Consider the following 23,504-nt stretch of genomic DNA (forward strand, 5'->3'; position numbering starts at 1 on the left):
TGACAGAGAGAAATCACAACTAGGCAGAGAGGCAGGCAGAGAGAGAGGAGGAAGCAGGCTCCCTGCGGAGCAGAGAGCCAGACGTGGGGCTCGATCCCAGGACCCTGGGATCATGACCTGAGCCGAAGGCGGAGGCTTTAACCCACTGAGCCACCCAGGCGCCCCTAGGTGGACTTTTTGGTCACCATATTCTTGTGGGGCCCGGGAGTCCAGGGCATGACTGTGGAAGGAATTTATGGATGGGGTGATGTCCCCAGGTCATTGGGGACAGACTATAAAATATCTTTAGCAGCTGAGCAGCCATAGCCCCATGACAGAGGTGGGCCTCCTTGGTACTCTTGGCAATGTACTAAAGCAATATCCAGTGTGCGTACTAGTGTAGTCTTGTGAACTGTACCAAGAAGATGAGCAAGTACCTGTCCTGCGAGGTGTTGCCTAAATGTGTTTATGTTAAACCTAAGATCAACCCTGTGTGCACAGTATTTCTGTCCATTTTTCATTTGCAACAGCAACTGAAAGGGCTACCAGCAGCCCACTAGTGAGTGGCAGAGCTGGACTGGAGCTCCCCAGGTGTCTAGATTTAGTTTAATATCCTCTGCCATATCACTGGTGCTTCTCTGTAGAACTGGGACTCATGAGGGATGTTTGGTTCTTGTCTCTTTTGCTTACTCTCTTAACACTTTGTTACTTAATCCTTGCATTGATACAGAGTTTATTTCTTTTAATTTGGTAATCAACTGGAACTATGCCAAGAGCCATTAGAGGTTGTGAGAAAATAGGTCCTGTATCAAGTTCTTGATCTTTAAGACACTTCAGGTTTAGATGGGGAATTGACATTAACAAAGGAAACAATTATAAAACTGCGGAGGAAGGCTTTTTGGCACATATGAATCTTGTTTTTTTTCTTTGTGATTTTCTCAGTGAAGACAGATTTGCCTGGAAGCCATTTGGCTTTCAACATCTAACCCTTTTTGTTGCAAGACAGTTGAGAAAGTTAAATGTAACAAGAGTAGGGAAGACTTCTGTGAATTGCTGCAAGGTTGTCCCAAAGAATGATTAAGTTGAATGATCTGTTGAGTTTAGAGGAAAGCTGTGACAGAATTGCTCAGCTGCAGAGCAGACAGTATAATAGGTGGTTTGCAGTGGTGTGTTGGAGTTGGCTTGTACTGGCAACCATTGCTAAACTTTCAAGAATTTTGTGAACTTTTGGCAGCTTGAAATCAGCCATGATGGTAGTATTTATACCATAGATATCATAAAATGCTGCAAGTAAAGGATTTTTTTCCTCCCCTTCTCCTCCAGTGGGTTTACCAGCCACGTACTGGATTTGCATTAGAATTTGACTATAGTCCTTTGCCTTGGAGATAAGATAGTGGATTTTGCCATTTTTAAAAGACCGCTAAGATCAATGACTCCTCTCTGTTGCCATCTCTCCTTCCCAAATCCTTCATACCCGACTTCTTAAGAATCACTGCAGTTCTCAATGATACATTCTAGTGGACTTTTTTTTTTTTTTTCTGGGTACTTATCTTCCTTGGGTCTTTCTCAGTATTTGACACTGTAAAGTTAGCTTCTCCTTATTGAAATTCTTACCAGACATTATAGCTCTTAAGACATTTTGCTTCATGCCTTAGCCTGAGATCAATAGTCACTTTTATTAGGTTCTCTCTTTTTTTTCATTCTTTAAATGTCACAATTCTCCAAGATTCTACTTCTTCTTTCATCTGTGTTTTCATATTTTGTCTTGTTTACTTCTACTCTTTGAAGCATCTTTTCTGTGGAGAGAACTAAAATCTTATTCTCATGATGGAGCCCTTTTTAGAAATCTGGTGATGTTTCTAATTGTGTGCCAGATGTTTGCACTTTATTCCTCAAATGTAACACGTGCAGACTTGGATGTCATTTTCACCTTTCTTCCCCTGAACTAAACAATTCAAAGAGTCCAGTTTTTGCCCTTGACCTACCTATTTTCATTAGAGTGCTTATATTCTTCTGGTCATCTGGGTTCAGAACTGTGGCCTGATTTTTCACTGCCGACCTCCATCTTCATGGCCCTGAATACCAAATCTACTAAGTCCAGTAGATTCTAAGTACATCAGCTTTCCATTTCCAGTGTCTCCTGGAAATCACCTTGTTCTGACCCTACATATTCCCCTTTCTGGTTTATAACAGGCTTTATTTATTTATTTATTTTTCAAGATTTTATTTATCTGACAGAGAGAGAGAGTGTGTGTGCTAGAGCACAAGTAGGGGGAGCTGGAGCCAGAGAAGCAGGTTCCCCACTGAGCAGGGAGCCCAGTGTGAGGCTCCATCCCAGGACCCTGAGATTATGTCCTGAGCCAAAGGTAAATGCTTAACCAACTGAGCCACCCAGGTACCCCTATAGCAGGCTTTAATAACCCATTTAAAATAACATAAATAACATAGGAACCCAAAGTTCCTATGCTTTCAGCATAGCTTATTTCATCACTTTTCTCTCCCCAAGAGGCAGTTTTGTTGTAGCAGCTGCACACAGTGGCTTTATTATAGGTGCTCAGCCTGACTTAAAGCCCTTTATAGGCAGCTTGGCTCTTATCTGCCTTTGGAGTCTTATTTCCTCCTGTGCCCTGGGCTCTAGCCAGTCTTTCATTGTTTCCCAAACATGTTCTTTGCTCTTTCTGTTTCCCTTGTCTTGATTCACTTGGTTTTCTTTGACCCAAAGCAGATTGTGATCTCCCTTCTCTGAAGGCATATAGTATTTTCCTAAGCTTTCTTTATGGCACTTATACCATGTTTTGTAGTGTAGTTATTTGCTTTGTCAGCTCATTGGGGTGAAAGCTTTTGTCATACTCAAATGTCTGGTAAAGCCTGAATGGGTTTCATAAATAGTAAAGTTCAATAAATGTTTATTGAATTAAACAGTTCAATATTGTAAATTTATGCTGACACAAACATTAAGATAAAAAACCTAGTTATTATATATTTTGCAGCTTTATAACCTGATATTTTTCACCCTAAGATATTCAAAGAACATCAAAAGATGTTCTTTGATACACTCAATAAGAATTCGAAGTTTGAATGTGACGAGGACAACAACTAAGATCATAAGCTTAAGTTATAATGGGAGGTTAGGAATATGATTCTACTTCTTGACCTTGGGCGAAACAACTCATACTTCTTTGTTTTGCCTGTTCTTCAAAATGCCAGTCACAGATCCAGCATTTCAGGCCTGTGAGGAAGAACTTAAACAAATGTAAAGCCCCAGGATGGTCCACTTAATAACAACACTGGATAATACATTTGAGAATTACAGATGACTCTGAATGGAGCCCTTAAAGATTTGACTTATTTGTAATAGCCATTCAGAAATATTATATTGTTAGGTTTTTAATCTAACCTCTTTGTTCTATAATTTCTCATTCCTGATTGTGAATCATAAAGAATTATGTGGAAAGATGATTTTATTAAAAGTTATTATTCCGTTTGAGACTTGGGATTTTTAGTTTTTATCTAGTAGATAAACTTATTTTAGAAGTAACATGAAATGCCACTTGGATTTGTTAAGCAGTGTAAATCTAAAAGTATACCTATAGTTTTCTTTTAAGTGTGTTTGGTGCTGTGTCTGACTCCAGGATGGTTTGTTTACTGTATGAGAGAAGGTAGGAGACAATTGGGGAGAAAATATCACCAGCACATGACTGTGTCTAAAATACTGATTCTCCAACTCTGGGTCTTTCATAGTTACAGGTTGGAAATACAGGGAGTAAAAAGTTAAAGAATGTGAATTAATGTGTTACAGTATATTAGAGGGCTTGATTGACCTAATCGTTAGTGATAATTCAAATCATGTGAGCTATTATTTATTTGAAATGAAAGGGTATGATAGGATTTTCCATTAACCAGGAAAGGCCCTTATTTGCGAAAGTGTTGTAATGTCTTTTTTGAAAGTTGTTAATCATTCCTTGGTTGAGGAATTATTTCAGAAGAATATGTATATTCATACCTCTCTTCAATTTGGATATTTACAAAAGAAACAAAACCTCATAGTTTCTCTAAATGAGAGAGACTGCTGTACTTAGAGTAGGATAGAGAGCAGTAATAAACAACTTTTCTCTCTTGATAGTACTAGTATAGAGATGGAGGCCATTTTAAAAAAAATTGTAATATAATGAAATCCTCTTTACTTATAACCTAATTAGAAATGTTATTTAAGTGGCCAACAGCGTGTGGAAATTGGCCAGACTTTTGTATATTTTCTTCAGAAATCTTTGAAACCTGTTTCACAATATTTGTAGATTGTGCAATTCAGGTTTGGTAATACTATAGATAGTCAGCTATGTCTAAGAGAACAAAACAGGGATTACAAGGAAACTTAAATGTTGATGGCAGTAGGGTATAAGTACAATGCTATTTTATTTATTTATTATTTTAAAGACTTTACTTATTTATTTTAGGGGGGGGACACAATAAGCAGGGGGAGTGTGAGAGGGAGAAGCAGGCTTCCTGTTGAGCAGGGAGCCCAATGCGAGGCTGGATCCCAGGACCCTGGGATCATGACCTGAGCCGAAGGCAGGCACCTGAGTACAATGTTATTTTAAAAAAAAAGATTAGGTAAGGTCTCCTGGGTGGCTCAGGTCATGATCCTGGGGTCATGGGATCAAGACCCGTGTTGAATTCCTTATTCAGAGGGCCACCTGCTTTTCTGTCTGCCTGCCGCTCCCCCTGCTTGTTCTCTCTCTCTATGATAAATAAATAAAATCCTTTAAAAAAAAAAAATTAGGTAGAAAATTAAGAGAAAAAATTCAGTGTTTTATCGCTCAAACTCAGGATGTTTAAAATCAGATTCTTAAGTTAATAAATTCTGTTAATATGTTAAGCACATCTTTTTTGTCTTTCCTTAGAATGCCACCTCTAGTGTAGTCTTTCAAGGTTTTTTTTTTCTTTTAACTTGGAAGTCTGCTCACTAAAAAGATTCTTTCTCTATATTTATTACAGAGTTATAAAGCAAGATTCCTTGTACTGTTTGTTTGTTTTTTCTTTAAATAGATGCTTTAGGGCTTAGATCCTCAGCCTTGCTGAGAGTTCAGTGCTCAGCTGATGTGGCTGCCTAGAAAACCTTTTCGTGCACTTTTTGATACGTCTTCCTGTTGTCTTAAATAGGTGTAGTCCCTATGGTGAATGGCTTTTTCTTTATATTGCCATTGACATTTGGGTTGCTTCCCAAGTTAGGGCCTCAGTAGTGGATCATAGTGTTTACTGATTATCTGTTTAAATAAAACAGGGAAATTGAGTTTTGCTTTTCTGTTTATGTTCCAAAGCTGTGAGGAGGAAGCCGTGTATTTTATTTACTGTTTTGTTTCCTTATTTACTATTTTATAGCTGGGCCTAATGAATTTAATTTTTACTTTAGATTTTGTGGCCTTAGAAGAATGGCTGGATATCCAACAAGCTTCAGTCTTGGGTTCTTAGTTCCAGTCTTCCACACACTAAGCCTAGAACAACACCGGAGGACATAGGAGATTTTGTGGAAGGGGCAGAGGGTCTCTTTGAAGACGAGTTTAATTTACCTGGAAGACAGGAGATGAGGCTGAATGGGTGTTTTGGAGGGTTGAAGCAATAGATGTTGCAAGCTCAACTGTGGGAATTTGACAACAAAGGGTAATCAAGTAAAGAACAAAAAAGATAGACTGCCGCTTTCCTTTCACTGTTTAAAAATGTTTCCTTGAGCCAGTTATGTGTGTGGGACTCAATTAGGTAGAGTATCTCTAAGAAAGAAGTAGAAGACAGTTTCTCTAAAACTTTATATCTGGTTTAGGCAAAGGTGATTAGACAGAAATATTATCAAGGCTTAGGAGAAGAGAGGAATCTCTACAATTCCATTGAGTGAAAATAAAATATTTTACTATGCTTTGTTTATGGATTTTTTCAGTTTAAATATACTTTGGAAAAACTCCACTTAAAAACAATTATCTGCTTTGATGAAAAAGTTGCTGTGAAAATCTGAAGAGGGTTAGTGGCTCTTGTGGTTGTAGAGTCCTGATTTTTAGTGTAATGCACTAGACTTGCAAACATAAAAGCATTATTTTGCATTTTCTCTTTGCACTAAGCCTATCACTAGGAGGCAAAAATGAGTGGACAAGACATCCTATCCTTTGAAAATTGGTTTTGTGAGGAGAGTAGGCATAATTCCTATTGCAGGCTGTTATATAACATTTTAAACTTGAGGCCCTGTACTTAATAGGTATTCAGAGAATGTAAATTTTTTTTAAAGACTGAAATGAAGATTGCATTTGTGTTTTCTTTGCCCCAACCTGATGGCAGTTGGAGCAATAGTAGACTATAGTTCATTTGACTTTTTGTTTTGTTTTGTTTTGGGGTTTTTTGGGGTACTGATTCTCTCTGGCAAAGAACTGTGCTATGATTTGAGGGCTATTTAAGAAAACTATTGAGATTGAGTTGTAACTTCCTCTTGGTACTAGCTCATATTTTTGTGGCCTAACATAGACTTTGATGACCATTCCTGGTCAATGACAAAACAGCTTCAGCTTAATAATGTTTACTTTTTAAATTTTAAGCTCCAAAGATCATGAGATTCTTTTAACTGCTTGTTAACAGTGTTTTTTTTTTTTTTTTTTTAAAGATTTTATTTATTTACTTGACAGACAGAGATCACAAGTAGGCAGAGAGGCAGGCAGAGAGAGAGAGAGGAGAAAGCAGGCTCCCTGCTGAGCGGAGAGCCTGATGCGGGGCTTGATCCCAGGACCCTGAGATCATGACCTGAGCCAAAGGCAGAGGCCTTAGCCCACTGAGCCACCCAGGCGCCCCAACAGTGTTTTTTTTTTTAATAATTGATAATTGTTGAATGATTGAAAAACTCTTTGCTAAAACCTTGAATTGTTTTTCCTTGATAATTTATAGCTTTATATATTTATATATTTATATATTTATATTTATATATTTATATATTTACCTTGAATTGTTTTTCCTTGATAATTTATAGCTTTATATATTTATATATTTATATTTATATATTTATATATTTACAAATAGACTAATAATGTTTGTTTCTATTATGTTTTAACTTTGGTAATAAGTTATATGAAACATTTGTGGGTGATGCCTGGGGTTGTATCCTCTGATCTTGTTAATGTTAGAAGGTTTGAAACTAACACAGAGAACATTTGGAATGGAGCCTGGTTATAATGCAGGCTGTTATGTATCTTTTTTTCCGTGCAGGCCTAAAGAATGTGACCTATAGGATAAAGTCCTGTGACTTTATCCTATAGGTTGTGATAGCACCTCACATATTTTAAGGAAGGTAGTCACCTGAGAACAAAGGTCTTTGATGTCACTTGGAATTGGATTTAAATTTCTACTTGTATCATTTCCTTACTACCTTAATACTCTTGGATCTGGTGCTTAACATTCCTAAACCTTTTCAGATCTACAAAATGGGAGTGACTTGGATTGAGAATACCCTGTATTGTGAATACTTAATCATTCTGCAAAACACTTATCAAGCAGCTGTTCTACCTAATGCCCAGAGAAGTTCTATAAGCAGGCAAAAATGTAGGATGAGCCTACAAAGCTTAAAAAAACCTGGTTGTTAGAGCACCCATCCAAACTTAGCACAGTTCTCTACTCACACCTATTCTTATTCATGTATTTTCTATGGTTATTAGTGGTACCTGATTCAGAAACCTAGGAATCCTCTATTACACCTTTTTTCTATCCAACCAGTTATCAAATCCAACTTGTTTTACTTTTTTCTTTTTAGCATAAAATTGTATTATGATGAAATGCTTAAATTTTAAGTGTTCATTTGCTGAATTGTGTAATCCAATCACCTGTTAAGATAAAGAATGTCACTATCATCCCAGAAGATTCTCTTAATACTCAAGTGATCCACTTGTAATTCATTGTAGCCAGTACATTTCCGATGAAGCAAAAACTTCATTTATAACATCAATGTATAATAATATGCATTGGTGAACACAGAGTTCTTACTGCTAAGGATCATACAGTTGGGTGAGGATATTGGTGAGTAAATAAGAATGTTGTAATACAACTTGAAAAGGAAGAGAATTGATCTTGAGAATTGGGTGATATCCTGCTATCCTGATCTAATCTGGTTTGGGTATATCAGGAAGGGGGAATGAAATCTAATCTGAGGTTGGTGAGACGTATAATGGCTCATGAAGAGAAGGGGAGATGCATATTCCAAGGATATTCAGCACCAGGAAGCGAGAGAATAGGGAATATTGTATGGCTAGAAAACAGAGAATAAGAAATGACAAAAATGATACTTAGAGTGTCAAGTAAAAGGTTGGAACAGGGCTGAGTTTCCTATTGAAGGTCAGCTAGAAGTAGCCTTATCTTTGAGGTAAGGAGTCATGCAAAATGACAATTCTTTGTCAATTTCTATTTCTGAAGTACTTTTTTTTTTTTTTTTAAGATTTTATTTGTTTGACAAATCACAAGTAGGCAGAGGTTGGGGAAGGGGATGCAGGCTCCCTGCCCAGCAGGGAGCCCAATGCCAGGGCTCAATCCCAGGACCCTGAGATCATGACCTGAGCCAAAGGCAGAAGCTTAACCCACTGAGCCACCCTGGCACCTCTCTATTTCTGAAATACTTCTGAACCTTAGTTAAAACTCTTATTTTAGGAATTACTAATTAATGCCACATAATTTTAGTGAATTGTTTTGTTGTCATCAGTGTAATGTCAACTACCATTTATTGGATTTTAAATATTTTATCTTGGAACACACTCCATGCTTCGTATTTGTGGTAGTCATTCCCAAAGATAATGGTCTCCAAAGCTGAGTCCATTTTCTAGTCCTCAGAACCTGTGTTTGTTTTTTGGGTTTTTAAAAGATTTTATCTATTTATTTGACAGAGAGAGACCTAACAAGAGAGGAAACATAAGCAAAGGGGATAGGAGAGGGAGAAGCAGCCCCCTTGCCTAGCAGAGATCCTGGCACGGGGCTTGATCCAGGACCCTAAGATCATGACCCGACCTGAAGGCTCAATCAACCAAGCCACCCAGGTGCCCTGAGTGTTACTTTACATGGCAGAGATTTTGCAAACTTACAATTTAACCAATTGAGTTAGAAACTGAGATGGGGGCACCTGGATGGCTCAGTTGGTTAAGCAACTGCCTTCAGCTCTGGTCATGATCCTGGAGTCCTGGGATCAAGCCCCACATTGGTGGGGGGGGGGGGTCCCTGCTCAGCAGGGAGTGTGCTTCTCCCTCTGACCTCTCCCCTTTCATGTTCTCTCTCTCTCAAATAAATAAAATCTAAATCTTTTTTTTTTTTTAAAGATTTTATTTATTTATTTGACAGACAGAGATCACAAGTAGGCAGAGAGGCAGGCAGAGAGAGAAAGGAGGAGGAAGCAGGCTCCCTGTCAAGCAGAGAGCCCGATGCGGGACTCGATCCCAGGACACTGAGATCCTGACCTGAGCTGAAGGCAGAGGCTTAACCCACTGAGCCACCCAGGTGCCCCTCAAATAAATAAAATCTAAAAAAATAAAAAGAAACTGTGAGATGATCCTGGGTTATCTGGGTGGACCCTAAATGCAAGCACTATAAGTGCTTCTATAAGTGATTCTATAAGTGAGAGGCAGAGGGAGATTGCAAACAGGCAGGAGAGAAGTCACACAGAAGGCAATGTGGTAATGGACACAGATAACTGGAGTGACCCTGCCACAGATAAAGAATACCAGCAGTCACCAGAACCAATAAAAGGGCAAGGAATAGATTTTCCCCAGAGCCTCTGTTGGGAATGTGGCCCTGAATAAATTTCTGTTGTTTTAAGCTACCAAGTTTGTGGTAATTTTTAGAACAGCCATTGGAAACAATGTTTGTTATCTCAGAACATACATTATGCATTTCCTTATGTGCATGCTCTCCTGCCCTTTCCTTCACTGGGGATGGCTGAACTGCCACTCTACCTTTTGAAATAATCCCATTCATTTTATGTAGATCTAGCTCAAAAGCAACTCCCTGGTGCCCTCAAGAAGAACTAATCACTCTTACCTCTGTTTGATAACTGATGTCCCGAATGACAGTAAGTGCCTAATAAATACTTGTGGAATGAATTAATTCCGTCATGTAATTATAGTTGCTGGGTCACCTGTTTCCTCCATTAGATCCTGCCCCCTTTCATTTAACATTGTATAAGTTGAAGGCATACAACCATGTTGATTTGATACATTTATATATACCCTTTATATGCTGCAGTATGGTTACGATTTAGCTAACAGCTCTGTCACATCATGTAATTACCATTTCTTTTTTGTGGTGAGAACATTTAAGATCTAGTTTCTTAGTTTTGAAGTATACAGTGTTGTTGACCATAATCATTATGCTGTGCTCTAGATCTCCAGAACTTTCTCCTTGTCTAGTTGTAAGTTTGTATTTTTTAGCCTGGTTTATTTTTAAATATTCCTTGGCCTTATTTTCTTCTCTCCATCCCTGTTGCCAAAGCCTTGGTTCAAGGCCATACCTCACATCTGAAACCTATAGTAGTTTGTCTTTCTTCCTCCTCTGATTCATTTTCTCTTTCATCAGAAAGCTTTCACTTTAAATACTCTTGGTCAGGTGCTAACGCCCTTGCTGTCAGATAAGTGCTGGAGCTCCACATTAGCCCAGATTGTTAGGATAAGCCTGTGGTCTGCTGCCACCAGGCCAGGAGTTATATGCTTATCCTCTCCTTGGCTGGCTATGAGCAAAGCCTGTCTATTCCAGCATCCCGTTCCCATACCTTTCCTTGCTTGTTGCCTCAAGCTTGATTCCTTGTTCTCTTTTTTAAACTATCTTCTGCCAAAGGCCTTGGTCATTCTTTTCATCTACTATTTGTTGGATCCCAGAGATGTTCACTAACAGTTAACCCATTCACTCTAGGCAAGTATGCATTTGTATTAGGGGTGCATTCCCACTCTGAACGATGAACTTTGAAGCTTAAAAAAAAACCAAAAACCCAAAACCAATTTCCTTTTTAATAAGATTTCTCTTCTGTCAACCTTAAGATTTTATACCTGCTTGTGAGCCTACCATTTAGTGAACCCACTCATGGTCTTTACCTTTTCTGCATTTCCACCCTGGTAAGAGGCTTTCTTACAGTGGGTTGGGGTGAATGCCTTTTTTTTTGTCTTTTCTTGCTCTGCCTGTTTTTATTTCTGCTTGATTACTTGGAGTCTGACTATCCATAAATATGGATTTTGATATCTACTTGTAGGTTCACAGGCTGAAGTTGAATGTCTCTTCCCCAGTACTTTACCACAATACTTTGTATGTATTAGGTGGATTCTGCCAGATGTAGATAGCTTCACCATCATATAGACAGTAAGTTTCCTATTTTGCTTTTCTTCAAATGTAACAGTTGGAAGTTGAGAAGAGCATTAACTTATGTCTTTGTATTTTCTTTTTGATGCTCTAGGTCAGGATGGCTAACTGGTTGGCTTCCCACGTGGTGCCCTACATCTACATCACACCTTAAAGAAGCTGAAGAGAAAATTTTAAAATGTAAGGTTTTCTTTTTGTAAGTTGCCTGAGCTGTTTGCTAAGATCACATTGCCCAGAAACTGGAGATAAGATTCTGTGGTGTGTTAGTTTGTTGGCAAAAGTGCTTTTTCCCCTTTTCCATGGCATCAACAAGTACAGAAGTGTTGGAAGGTAGGGGTTCTTAAACTTTTGGTTGTGGGTCCCTGTTATACTCTTAAATTAGTAAGGGCCTTAAGGAGCTTTATTTATCAGTTACAGCCATGACTCTTTACCAATTAGAAATTAAAACTGAATTATTTGAAGTATTTTAATTTATTCATTTAAAAATAATAGGAACCCATTATAGGTTAAAATAAATAACATGTTTTCTAAAAATAACTACTTTTCAAATAGAAATACAGTGAGAAAAGTAGCATTGTTTGTAAATCTCTTTGATTTCTGGCTTAATATAAGACAGCTGGATTCTCAAATCTGCTTCTGCATTCAGGCTGTTGGTAATCACATCTAGTGATCTCTGTAAAACTCTGCTGCATACCCATCAAAGAATGTCTTAGTTTTGTTATGAAAACAGTTTTGACCTCATAAACTGCCTGAAAGGGTCTCAGGGACTCCCCAAATGCCCCTGACTACAATCTGGTAATAGGCTCTAGGTGTTCCAGAATAGGTAGCTTTGTGGAATGGAGCACATACTGGAGTAGAACAAGGTAACTTGGTCCAGGCCCAGATATGCAGCCAGATGATGTCAGCACCTTGGGTAAGTCACTTTCTCAGTTTCCCATTTGTTATCTGTAAAATGAAGAGGTAGGATGATCCTTAGGGTTCCCTCTGGTTTTAGTTTCCTAGGATTTTTTTAATTGTGCATTTTAGTGGTGTGGAAACCTTTTTACAGAATTTCTTATGAGCAGTGAAATTTACCCAAACTTGTACTGTTAGGGCTATCCTGGTAATCTTTGGGTATACTTTTTTTTTTTTTTTTTAAAGATTTTATTTATTTATTTGACAGAGAGAGAGATCACAAGTAGGCAGAGAGGCAGGCAGAGAGAGAGGGAAGCAATTTCCCTGCTGAGCAGAGAGTCGATGCAGGGCTCAATCCTAGGACCCTGAGATCATGACCTGAGCTGAAGGCAGAGGCTTTAACCCACTGAGCCATCCAGGCACCCCTTTGGGTATACTTTTAAGCAATGGTGCTAATTGTGTAATTTTGTTCTGCTGATATATTTTAGGCGTGGATTCAGAGGAGCAGTTCACATACATGATTATTGTGGATGTATGCGCAGATATTTGCCCATGCCTCCTTTTCATTCTCTCTACCACAAATAAATTTTATTTGTGCATTTGATAGATTCCGGAGTAAGCGACTGTAACTGAATATATCCATAGGAAGAGATAGTCATCTTACATGCATTTTTAGCATGAAAATAAATTTCTATTCAGTCTGTATACTTGGGTAATCTTGTTCTCTACAAAGCTGGAAAAGTTGACATTGTGGTATACTAAAATAAAAAAAAAAACTTGTCAGAAGATATAAAAGGGTGCTAGATGCTCAATTTATGCATTTTACAAACATAAGGATTCCCTACTGCTACATTCTAGGGATGCAAATAGGAATGAGAATTGGCCCTTGGTTCAGTATCAGATGTGAAAGCAAGTGACTTGTAATACAGTGGGGTGAGTGAGCTATCTGTTAGAGGTTACAGATGGTTTTTATGGAAATATGCAAACATCTGTGTTCAAAATGCTGATGTGGTTTGGTTTGGTTCTAATGTTGCTGGATCATCTCTTCTAAACTGGTGTAGCATTTCCTCCCATTTGGAGGCTTGGGCTCTGTTAATATTCTAAGTGAATTCTGGGTTTCCTCTTCGCTGCTACTGTGTGGTACAAAACCCGAGATTATTTCTTTGGTTAAAGCATAGAAACTCCCAGTTCTCCAGTATTTGTCTTCTGCAGATGAATATGCACAAATAAGTGCTTTATATGAAGTGTCTATATTCAGTTGATAATTTAATGTAAAGGAATTTCAGATTGGTTTTATCTTTAGTCAACTTGGGGGAGACTTAAAGTATTGAGTCCTACAGCACTGAAAACAAGTAAAAGTTTTTATCTACAAAATTGCGATTATTTCTATTTTCCAGGGAGATTGTTGGACTTGAACCCACACTACCTGGCACCTCATGCCAGCACTTCCTGCCGTACCCTGTCACCTCTTTCCTACTAAACTTTGAAGTGACTCAGGATTTCAGTTAGGTGTTCAGTGCAGATACTGCTAGTCCATCCTTAAATTCATGGTTACTTTTTAGGGAAAAGTGAGTCTGACTTCATCTTCAGTGATTACTCTTCAGCTGTTAGACAAATTCAAGGTATTCTTTTGTTATTGTCTCCAAAGTTAGAGACCTTCAAATAATGTGTCCTGTGAGCACTGAGTCCCTCTCTAGTTCTAAGAGTGTAAGACCCTCATTTGACGGATGTGAAAAGAAGACCAAAGAGCTAACATGACTTGCCAAAAGACCTTGGCCACAGGTACTTGAGAGTTATCTGAGATAGAACTTGCCACTTAGGTGTAATATATAGTAATTGAGAATTACTTGCTTGAATAAGATGTAAGCTCTTTTTAGGAATGAGCTAATAAAGGCTAAAATCATATGAATGGATACCAGATAATTTCTAGATTATTTATTTCTGATTGCCCTTAAAATATTCCCCTTCTCAGAAGTAGTGAAGCTTAGCAGATTTTCTTTTTTTATGTTTTCATTAGGTGTCCCCTGCACATACAAAAAAGAACCTGTTCGTATATCTAATGGAAATAAAATATGGACACTGAAGTTATCTCATAATATTTCAAATAAGACTCCACTTGTCCTCCTCCATGGTTTTGGAGGTGGACTTGGACTCTGGGCACTGAATTTTGGAGATCTTTGCACTGATAGACCCGTCTATGCTTTTGACCTGTTGGGCTTTGGACGAAGTAGTAGGCCCAGGTTTGACAGTGATGCGGAAGAAGTGGAGAATCAGTTTGTGGAATCCATTGAAGAGTGGAGGTGTGCCCTAGGACTGGACAAAATGATCTTGCTTGGACACAACTTGGGTGGGTTCTTGGCTGCTGCTTACTCACTGAAGTACCCATCAAGGTAAGTGAAACTGACAGAAGAGAGGCACACAAGTGCTAGTCTCTAGTTCTTGTCCTTGGTGGTGGTTGTCTGAGCCTTACAAGACAGATTCTCTTAAAGGAGGTCAAATAGCCACAACCAGTGGCTGATTTAGTAGCCGAAATAATGATGTCAGGGTTTTCCTGTTACACATGCTACACATTGGTAGAAGGCTTGAGAAAGGACTTTCTATTTGCCAAACTTAGAATGTCTACAATTTAAGCCACCAGTAAAAACTGTTTGGGTGGTATTGTTTATCATTATTGTTATCTTTAGACCTGTGGATCGAGCAGTCTTTGCCTAAATTTTCCAGGTTATAATAAGCTCTAAGACAAATGCAAAGGTGAGAAATTAGCCCTGTGTGCCAGTGCTTTTTGCTTAGAGCAAATCCTTCACCCTTGAAGCTTTAGTTTTCTCACATATAAAGTACAGAAAATATATCTGCAAGTTGTATCTGAGAGGGCTTTTATTATGCTGTGCCCTACCTTTATGGCTACAAAATTATTTTTCAAAGTAATTGAATTAATGACTTCAGAATTTTGCTTCAGAATCTTGTAATATCTCCTATCTTTACCTTATTTTCTCATACTGTATCCTGTTATTTGTTTCAACTCTGATTGGAGGTCATTTGAGTGCTAAGGAAATAGAAGAAAAGCTTTTTTTTTTTGGTTTTTTTTTTGTTTAACTTTTGGAAAGAAACAAAAAAAATCAACATTTTATGTTGCCAATGTATTTTTCCATTGGACTAATTTTTAAATCCAAAATTGCAACCAACTTTGACATTGAAGTCTGTGAATAAGAAATGGGATGATGGTTATTCTCAGACTGCACATATGTCCTGTGAAGCTGCCCCGTTGCATAACTCCAGGTGTGCTGTTGACACAGAATCTGAAGTGTAGAGGAGCAGACCTGTGTAACTGAGGTTTTCTTTCCCTGGAACAGCCGACTTTTTCTCTGTAGATTCTTTATCTCAACTTCAGCATTAACACTTGGTTTTTCTGAAGAGTTTGTAGTTCTGTGTGTGGTAGATGGTGTAGTCTTGTCACTTGGCAGACCCCTTCTCTCAAAAGAAATCCAAATTTTCTTTTTCTAGTTGGCTTTTAGGGTTTACTGTCTTTTATTTTGTTCTATTCCTAATGGAAAGTAAGAGAAGATGAAATGGATACCTTTCTGGCATAAGACAACAGGGCCATTGGGGTGAGGGTTGGTTGGGCTTTCTTTGTTTCTTATCAGGAGTTTATTATGTCTATCTTGTGGTATTTATTCCTTGGCAACGTGATACAGGACTATATGGGTTACACTCTGGCCATGAAACCCCTAAGTCTTAGAATCCTGACCTTTCATGGCTATTTATTATTTGTCAGTTGGTGAGGTTTTCATTTGCAGTTATGAAGTGCTCTGAAGAAATCAGTGATTCAGAAGAGAATGAACACTTTGAAATAATCTATGAAAGAGAATAGTAGCATAGTTTGAACAACATGGTGGGCAAAACAGGTATCTAAAGCAAAGCCAATGATCCCTGCATTGGGATGACTACATTTTAGAAAATGGTTTTTGAATGCTTGTACCTAATGCTAGGAAATAAAACTAAAGTATTATGTCAGGACCAAGAATCACTCAGTATTAGTAAATAGATAAATATGAGAATGCTTGAAATAATTAGCTTGTTTAAATTGGCTGAATTTTTAGAAGAACTATATAGACCATTTTGGATATTGAAGCCTGTGTTCTTCACTGCATAATTTATATTAATATTTTTTTAAATGTCATTCCTTAAGATTTAATTTATTTATTTGACAGATAGAGATCACAAGTAGGCAGAGAGGCAGGCAGAGAGAGAGAGAGAGAGAGGAGGAAGCAGGCCCCCCGCCGAGCAGAGAGCTGGATGTGGGGCTTGATCCCAGGACCCTGGGACCATGACCCGAGCCGAAGGCAGAGGCCTTAACCCACAGAGCCACCCAGGCGCCCCCATAACTTACGTTATTAAACACAAGTTCGTTTCAAAATCGTGAGGTTCTCTGGATTTTCAATACCCCAAATCCTGAGGGAAATTCAGTCAGACGACTGTGGTTGGCACATAGTGGGTGCCCAGTGTTAAATGAATGAAACTAGGAAGCCATCGGACTGAGGTGGCTCTAATGCTCTGGTGGCCTACATAAGCAAACCAAAATCTAAGCCTGTAAGTACTTCAAGGTTATGAAAATAAAACCTAGGAACAACCAATCACAAACAGCCTACTAGACTTTAAGCCAATCAGATAGTTTCTTTGCTTCCACACCTTTTCTATGTAAGTCTTTATTCCGCCCTTCTTGGTGGAGCACACCTAACCACTCAGGTATGGCACTGCTATATTCAAATTGATTTTTGCTCAAATAAACTCTTAAAATTTTCAGTATGCCTAGTTTATCTTTTAACAATATTAACTGAGGATGGAGCTACGTGCTCTAAATGTCTCTTACCTAACTCACTTGATCCAGCTTTTCTAAAAAGATTTTTTTTTAAGGAGCAGTGTTAAGTTTACAACAAAATTTAGAGGGAGATACAGACATTTCCCATATAATTCTTGCCTCTACATGTGCATAGCCTTCCCCACTGGGACATTTTTATTGTGCTGTCATGAGATTAAAGTAAATCTTTTCTTTTCTGAAAGATTTTGGAGGGAGAAGGATGAGAAGAGGGAGGAAATGGTCTACTAGAGTTCAAATGAGATTCATTTAATTTGTTTCACTCACTGTGCCTTTTTCCTTGTCTCTTTTTTTCTCCTAATGGACTTTTAGAGAGCTACTTTATTCTTTGCCTCCTCAGGTATATCAAATATATTTTATTTTTCTTTCTGAAGTAAAACAGTTTCTCCTTAATTCTTTAATTCTACTTAATTACTGTTTCTATGCATGCAGGAAAAAAACACAAAACTTTTTTTCTTTAAGGTTTTATTTATTCATTTGACAGAGATCACAAATAGGCAGAGAGGCAGGCAGAGAGAGAGGAAAGGAAGCAGGCTCCCCACTGAGCAGAGAGCCTGATGCAGGGCTTGATCCCAGGACCCTGAGATCATGACCTGAGCCGAAGGCAGAGGCTTTAACCCACTGAGCCACCCAGGTGCCCCACAAAACTTTTTTTACTTAGTCCAGAGCTATTTCCGTCCTCATTTTATGGGCAGCCCCATTCTTTTATTCCTTGTTTGTTTTTGTTTTATTTTTTAAAGAGTTACTTATTTGAGAGAGAAAGTATGAGAGTGCACGGGAGTGAGGGGAGGGGCCAAGGGATAGGGAGAGAGACTCTCAAGTACACCCCCAACTGAGTGCAGAGCCTGACACCGGGGTTGATCCCACAACCCTGAGATCATGACCTGAGCCAAAGTCAAGAGTCAGAGGCTTAACCCACTAAGCCACCCAAGTGCCCCTTTTCCTTGTTTATTTTTATAGGACAGTTTGAGGAGAAGAATGAAAGTGCCTAGTTTACTAGATTAATATACTTGTTTAGGAAGCATTCTTCGCTAGAGAATGGGTAAAACCCAATCCATTTTTTTTCCCCCTAATTTTTGGTACATTAGGTCAGCCCGGGTGCCTCATCTTTATGAGCAACAGAATGCCTCTGTCCACAGAAGTGGTTTTATGGCATGACTTGTGGCAGTGGTCACATATTTTCCTGATTCTTGATATGGCTGGAAACTGATCATTCAGCAACTGTGATAAGCACCTGGATAATTCCTCCATTGAAATATTGGTGATTTCTAAAATCCTCTAACATTAAGATTATATTCCTGTAGGTCGGTTGTGTTTAAAGACTGTCGGGTGACTGTTTGTGTTTGTTTAGAAGGTTTAAGGTGTGCTGGGGAAGAGACACAACTTAACCACCCGAAGAGTAGGAAGCTGTTGAGAGTTGTGAATGGGGAGTGGACAGGTCTGTGAGAACTCTTGATGAGAACCTGGCCCAATGTGGTACCTTAAAGTGCCATGTAAGCTGAAGTTGAGTATCAAAGGGAAGTAGCAGGAAAACATTCTATGCAGTGGGGACAGAAATTGCTATGTAGACATCTGAGCCATTCAGGAAAGGCCATGTGGCTGGAGAGCAGAGAAGTTAGGAACTGGTTTGTAGTTGGGCCCCAGCCTGATTCCCATGTTCCATCCTTCAAATGACCTTTGTTCATCTCAGTTCTCTTACTGTGATGTGTAATAGAGATGCCATTGTAGTTTGACTTGTAAATTAATGTGCTGTGTCACAGGCAGTAGGGCCACTCATGTGGGAGGTGTTGTGGGCTGCCGTTCTGCCTGATCCCTTAATGTAGGCCTGGGGAGTGAGTAGACCAAGCCAACATGAATAGCCCAATATGCTATCTCCTTTCTTTCGTGTCTGCACTCACTTTTTGCTGTTAATTTTCCTTTCCTTCTGGCCCCTGCTGTTCAGGACACCATAAACACCATGTTATAAACTAAGGAAAAGGAGACGATAGAAACTTTTATTAACTTGGAAAGTGTTTAGCAAAGAGAATAGATACAATAGAAGAGGTTACAAACTGGTCTTTACTTCTGCACAAAATGACTTTGAGATCATCGGACCTTGCAGCCTTGCCTGGCTCTATTTCCTGACTGTAAAGAGTGGGCTGAGTGTTTCCTGTCCTCCTCTCTCTAGAAGAAAGGCTGCTCTACTTGACCTGAAGTTGGAGATCTTTTGTTTGTTCTCGGGCCTGCTGCATTCTCCCCCCAGAGGCTCAGAGCCAATGGGAAGTACCTGAGGCCAACTTCATTTTGAGAATGCCTTGCCTGTACACTGACTAGAGTTCTTCCTATTCCTTTCCTTGCTGTGTAAGTGTGTCCTATAGATTCTCTTATGCATTTTGGATCTGAGCCCGAGTGTTCTTGTTGTATTATTTCTGCCTGGTGCCTGACTTTAAAGCTCATGAAAGTCAGATTTATATAATATACCCTTGTTGGTATTCAGACTCTGCTATCCCAGCATTTTGGAGCAGATGTTAGCCACTGCTTTGCCCTTTAGGCTGTAATCTGCTCACTGTTCACCGTCTTTAAATTCAAGACTTGCTCTGATGACTAACCTGAAGAGGAATGCCTCTTTAAGTGTTTAGAAGCTGATGAGCTATTCTCTTTTTTCCTGTTCTGCCAGTTCTTTGTTTTTCCTGTAGTTGGGTGTTTTTTTTTTTAATATTTAATTTATTTATTTGACAGACAGAGATCACAAGTAGGCAGAGAGGCAGGCAGAGAGAGAGGAGGAAGCAGGCTCCCTGCTGAGCAGAGAGCCGGATGTGGGACTCGATCCCAGGACCCTGGAATCATGACCTGAGCGGAAGGCAGAGGCTTTAAGTCACTGAGCCACCCAGGTGCCCCTTTGTAGTTTGAATCAGTCTCTTGTTCCTTGACAAAGATGTCTGATAGGATGACTCAAGTGTGCTGTCTGGCTAGACCCATTCCTTACCCCTGGGCATGAACTAACAATCCCATCAGGCTACCTGCTATGGAATATTAGAGGGTTAGATCTAGATTACTATAATAGTTTAGATATACATTAAAACAAATTAAATTATATCAGATTAGGAGATAATCTTTTCACTAGAAGAGTTGGTGAGAAGATAGCCTGAGAACTTGGTCTGGTGCAACATTATAACCTGTGAGCCAAAACCTGTGATCAGGCTTTCCTGAAGAATAAAAATTAAGTTACTCACTGCTCACATGGTTCCAGCTCCATGTGAGTCTTCCCATGCTCCCTGAAAAAAGTCTTCTCTAGTAGTCTTCCTAGTTTTGCTACTGTAACTAGCTAACATTTACTAGATATTTATTATTCAGTAGCCACAACCTAAGTGCTCCATATGGTCTATCTTTTTAATGAGTCTTAAAACCAAAATAAGTGACAGTTATTTTCTGAGGTCTTTTACATGTAATGATGCAGATGATATATAATTTCACTTTAGACAATTTTGTAGAACTTTTAAAAAAGTGTTTTCAGACTTTTGACTATAACCCCTCAATAAGAATTATATATGTGTGTGTCTGAAATAAAAGTGTCATGGAAGGCTTGTTATGTATTTTTCTATTTCAAATTATACAACTAAAAAAGACTGCAGACTGACTCTGAGTAAATTTTCCTACCCACTAATAGTAGTGACCTGCAAGATTCCTATAAGAAATAATGGCATTATAATGTCATCTGGGGGCCAGAAAAATCCAGATTGGACTAAATCCTAGCTTATTCTATGAATGTAGTTTTGGGTTTTTCTTTGTTGTTGTTGTTGTTGTTTTTAATTTGACAGAGAGAATATGAGCAGGAGACAAGCAGACTCCCCATTGAGTGAGGAGCGCAACATGGGGCTGGATCCCAGGACCCTGAAATCATGACCTGATCTGAAGTCAGATGCTTAACCCACTGAACCACCCAGGCGCCCCTATGAATATAGTTTATAAAATTTGTATATTCTTATAGACAAGGACTAAAAGGAAACCTGGAAAAACACAATACTCCATATGTTTACTGAACACCTTCTATGTACTAAACACCATGCTAAGCTGAAGACAGATCGAAAAATTGTTGGGTCAGTTCACTTCCTTTAAAAAAAAAGTCATCTTCTGGGGCGCCTGGGTGGCTCAGTGGATTAAGCCGCTGCCTTCGGCTCAGGTCATGATCTCAGGGTCCTGGGATCGAGCCCCGCATCGGGCTCTCTGCTCTACAGGGAGCCTGCTTCCTCCTCTCTCTCTGCCTGCCTCTCAGCCTACTTGTGATCTCTCTCTGTCAAATAAATAAATAAAATCTTTAAAAAAAAAAAAAAAAGTCATCTTCTTAGGGCACCTGGGTGGCTCAGTGGGTTAAAGCCTCTGCCTTCGGCTCAGGTCATGATCCCGGGGTCCTGGGATTGAGCCCGCATCAGACTCTCTGTTCAGCAGGGAGCCTGCTTACTCCTCTCTCTCTGCCTGCCTCTCTGCCTACTCTCTCTCTGTCAAATAAGTCTTTAAAAAAATTTTTTTTTTAAAAAGCCATCTTCTTTACTATATGAACTTTGCATGATTTGTTAAACTGGCATTTTTATCTAGGGGCACTATTTTGAAGATCCATATCAAACAAGGCAAGCTAAAACGAAGGTGGAAACAACAGTCACTTAGCTAGAGATAGATGAGACTTCACCTCCTTCATGTTTTCCTTTGTCCTCTCCCTTCTTGGTTAGCAGGTAAGAGCTGAGAGCAAACTGGGCAGGATTATCAAAATAAATTCATAACAAAATTTAATTATCTTTCAGGGTAAAGTATGTTTTGATATATCAGAAATCTTTGCTGCTTTCAACTCGGTGACTATTTCATTAATTCCACCCATACATCTGGCACGCCTTCCCTTCCCCTTCCCCTCCTCCAGATCTCACTGTAGACTGTAGTAACAGGAATTTAGGGAGAAGTCATTATCAGTTAGTCTCTGCCATTAAAAAATAAACTCCTTTCCATCCCCCTTCCCATGCACTATTAGAAAATACTTTCCTAAAACTTTTAAGAGTGAAGGCACTCTTAAGTATATGGAAATCTTACTTATCACATATCTCCACACAGATTGGTAGTTACATTCTACAGATGCTTTGAAATCTAGAGTAGGGTTAGGACTGGCCTAGAGTTGATAAAAGTTAAGCTTTACCTTTACTGATAGGCTCTCTCCTTTGGGAGAGAGCCTTCTACCCCGTGACTTGTTGGCATCAGTTAGTATATGGAAGTCAGGAAATGGGGGTTTCAGCTCTACTTCTACATGTCTTGGAGCAGGTCACATAGTGCATCTAAGCTTCCTTCTCATCTATGAGATGAAAGATTGGGCTGAGCTCCAAGAGCCCTTGGAGCTCTGTGCACTAGGTCCATGCTCTAAAGCTTTCTGCTTGAGAAAATGCAGTCAAAGTGAAGGACTCATTACTAACTCATCCTTGTATGTAGTGGCAAAAATAATAAAACATTTTGTTTTGGGAATAATAGCCATCTGTGCCCATGTTCTGGTTTCAGTTATGACTTTGGAAAGCATTGTCCGTTCATCCTTGGAAGGTTTTTGCTGGCATTTGATGGCTGTTTTGGTTATAGTTGAATATCATTTGTGTCATGAAGACCTTTATGCTTTATTTAGAATCTTAATGACATATACCATGATGCAGGCACATGGAAGTATTGCTGATAGTTTTGGTTTTCTCTTAGCAGCAAGAGGTTTTCAGAAGATGGAAAATTTAGAACTATTAGTGATACAAAACAATATTATATGAGATTTGGCTGAAAATTTTCTCTTTGGTCAGTAAAGAAGAAAATTAGAAAGGGTTAGGAATCGAATCTGAGGTCAGTATGTCATGATACTGTGGGTAGCCCTACCCATGTGCTCATGTTCACCAAACTAGGAGAAATTTCTGCCACATTATTACATTAGCTCTGTGTTTGTGAAAAGTTCCCTTAAAAGTCCTTTTGAACCCACCTAAAGTGCCCATGCTTCTTACATTTTTAGAACGATTGGCGTACAGGACAGAACTGTTGTTGGTGTCTGAGGCGATTTTATTAGGGTAACGTTACTCTTCAGTCGTTTCTGCAGTGTCAGCCTTGTGCTTCATGGAACCACTGGGCTTTTTTGAGTTGTCAGTGATCTGTATCATCTGCCGGGGGTAGCTTCAACAAGGAGCACCATTCCTCAGGAATGGCCACACAGTTATGTGCCCTTCCACATATCTTTTTTAGCTACATTTACATATATGAAAAATGAAGCTCTGCTCCTACCGTACACCTCTCAAGTCCTACCAAATCTGAAAGTTTACAGGTAATAACATGATGTAACTGGTCAGCCATTGATCTTCTCTTTGATGTGAAATTTTGGAAGGTGGTTTATTCTACCTTTGCTCTATAAATCATGTTAATTCTTTAGAGT

General features: G+C 39.0%; 1 protein-coding gene across 1 annotated transcript in view; it reads left to right on the plus strand.

Annotated features, from left to right (window-relative positions):
• The window catches only part of ABHD5 (abhydrolase domain containing 5, lysophosphatidic acid acyltransferase), a 32,778-nt gene that overhangs the window by 1,556 nt on the left and 7,718 nt on the right, over positions 1–23,504 (plus strand). The window contains exons 2-3 of the mRNA XM_046003550.1: positions 11,423–11,508; positions 14,240–14,612. Coding sequence (XP_045859506.1) covers positions 11,423–11,508; positions 14,240–14,612 — 459 coding nt within the window. The remainder of the gene's footprint in view (positions 1–11,422; positions 11,509–14,239; positions 14,613–23,504) is intronic.

Source organism: Meles meles, chromosome 4 (genome assembly GCF_922984935.1).
Source record: "Meles meles chromosome 4, mMelMel3.1 paternal haplotype, whole genome shotgun sequence".
NCBI lineage: Eukaryota > Metazoa > Chordata > Mammalia > Carnivora > Mustelidae > Meles > Meles meles.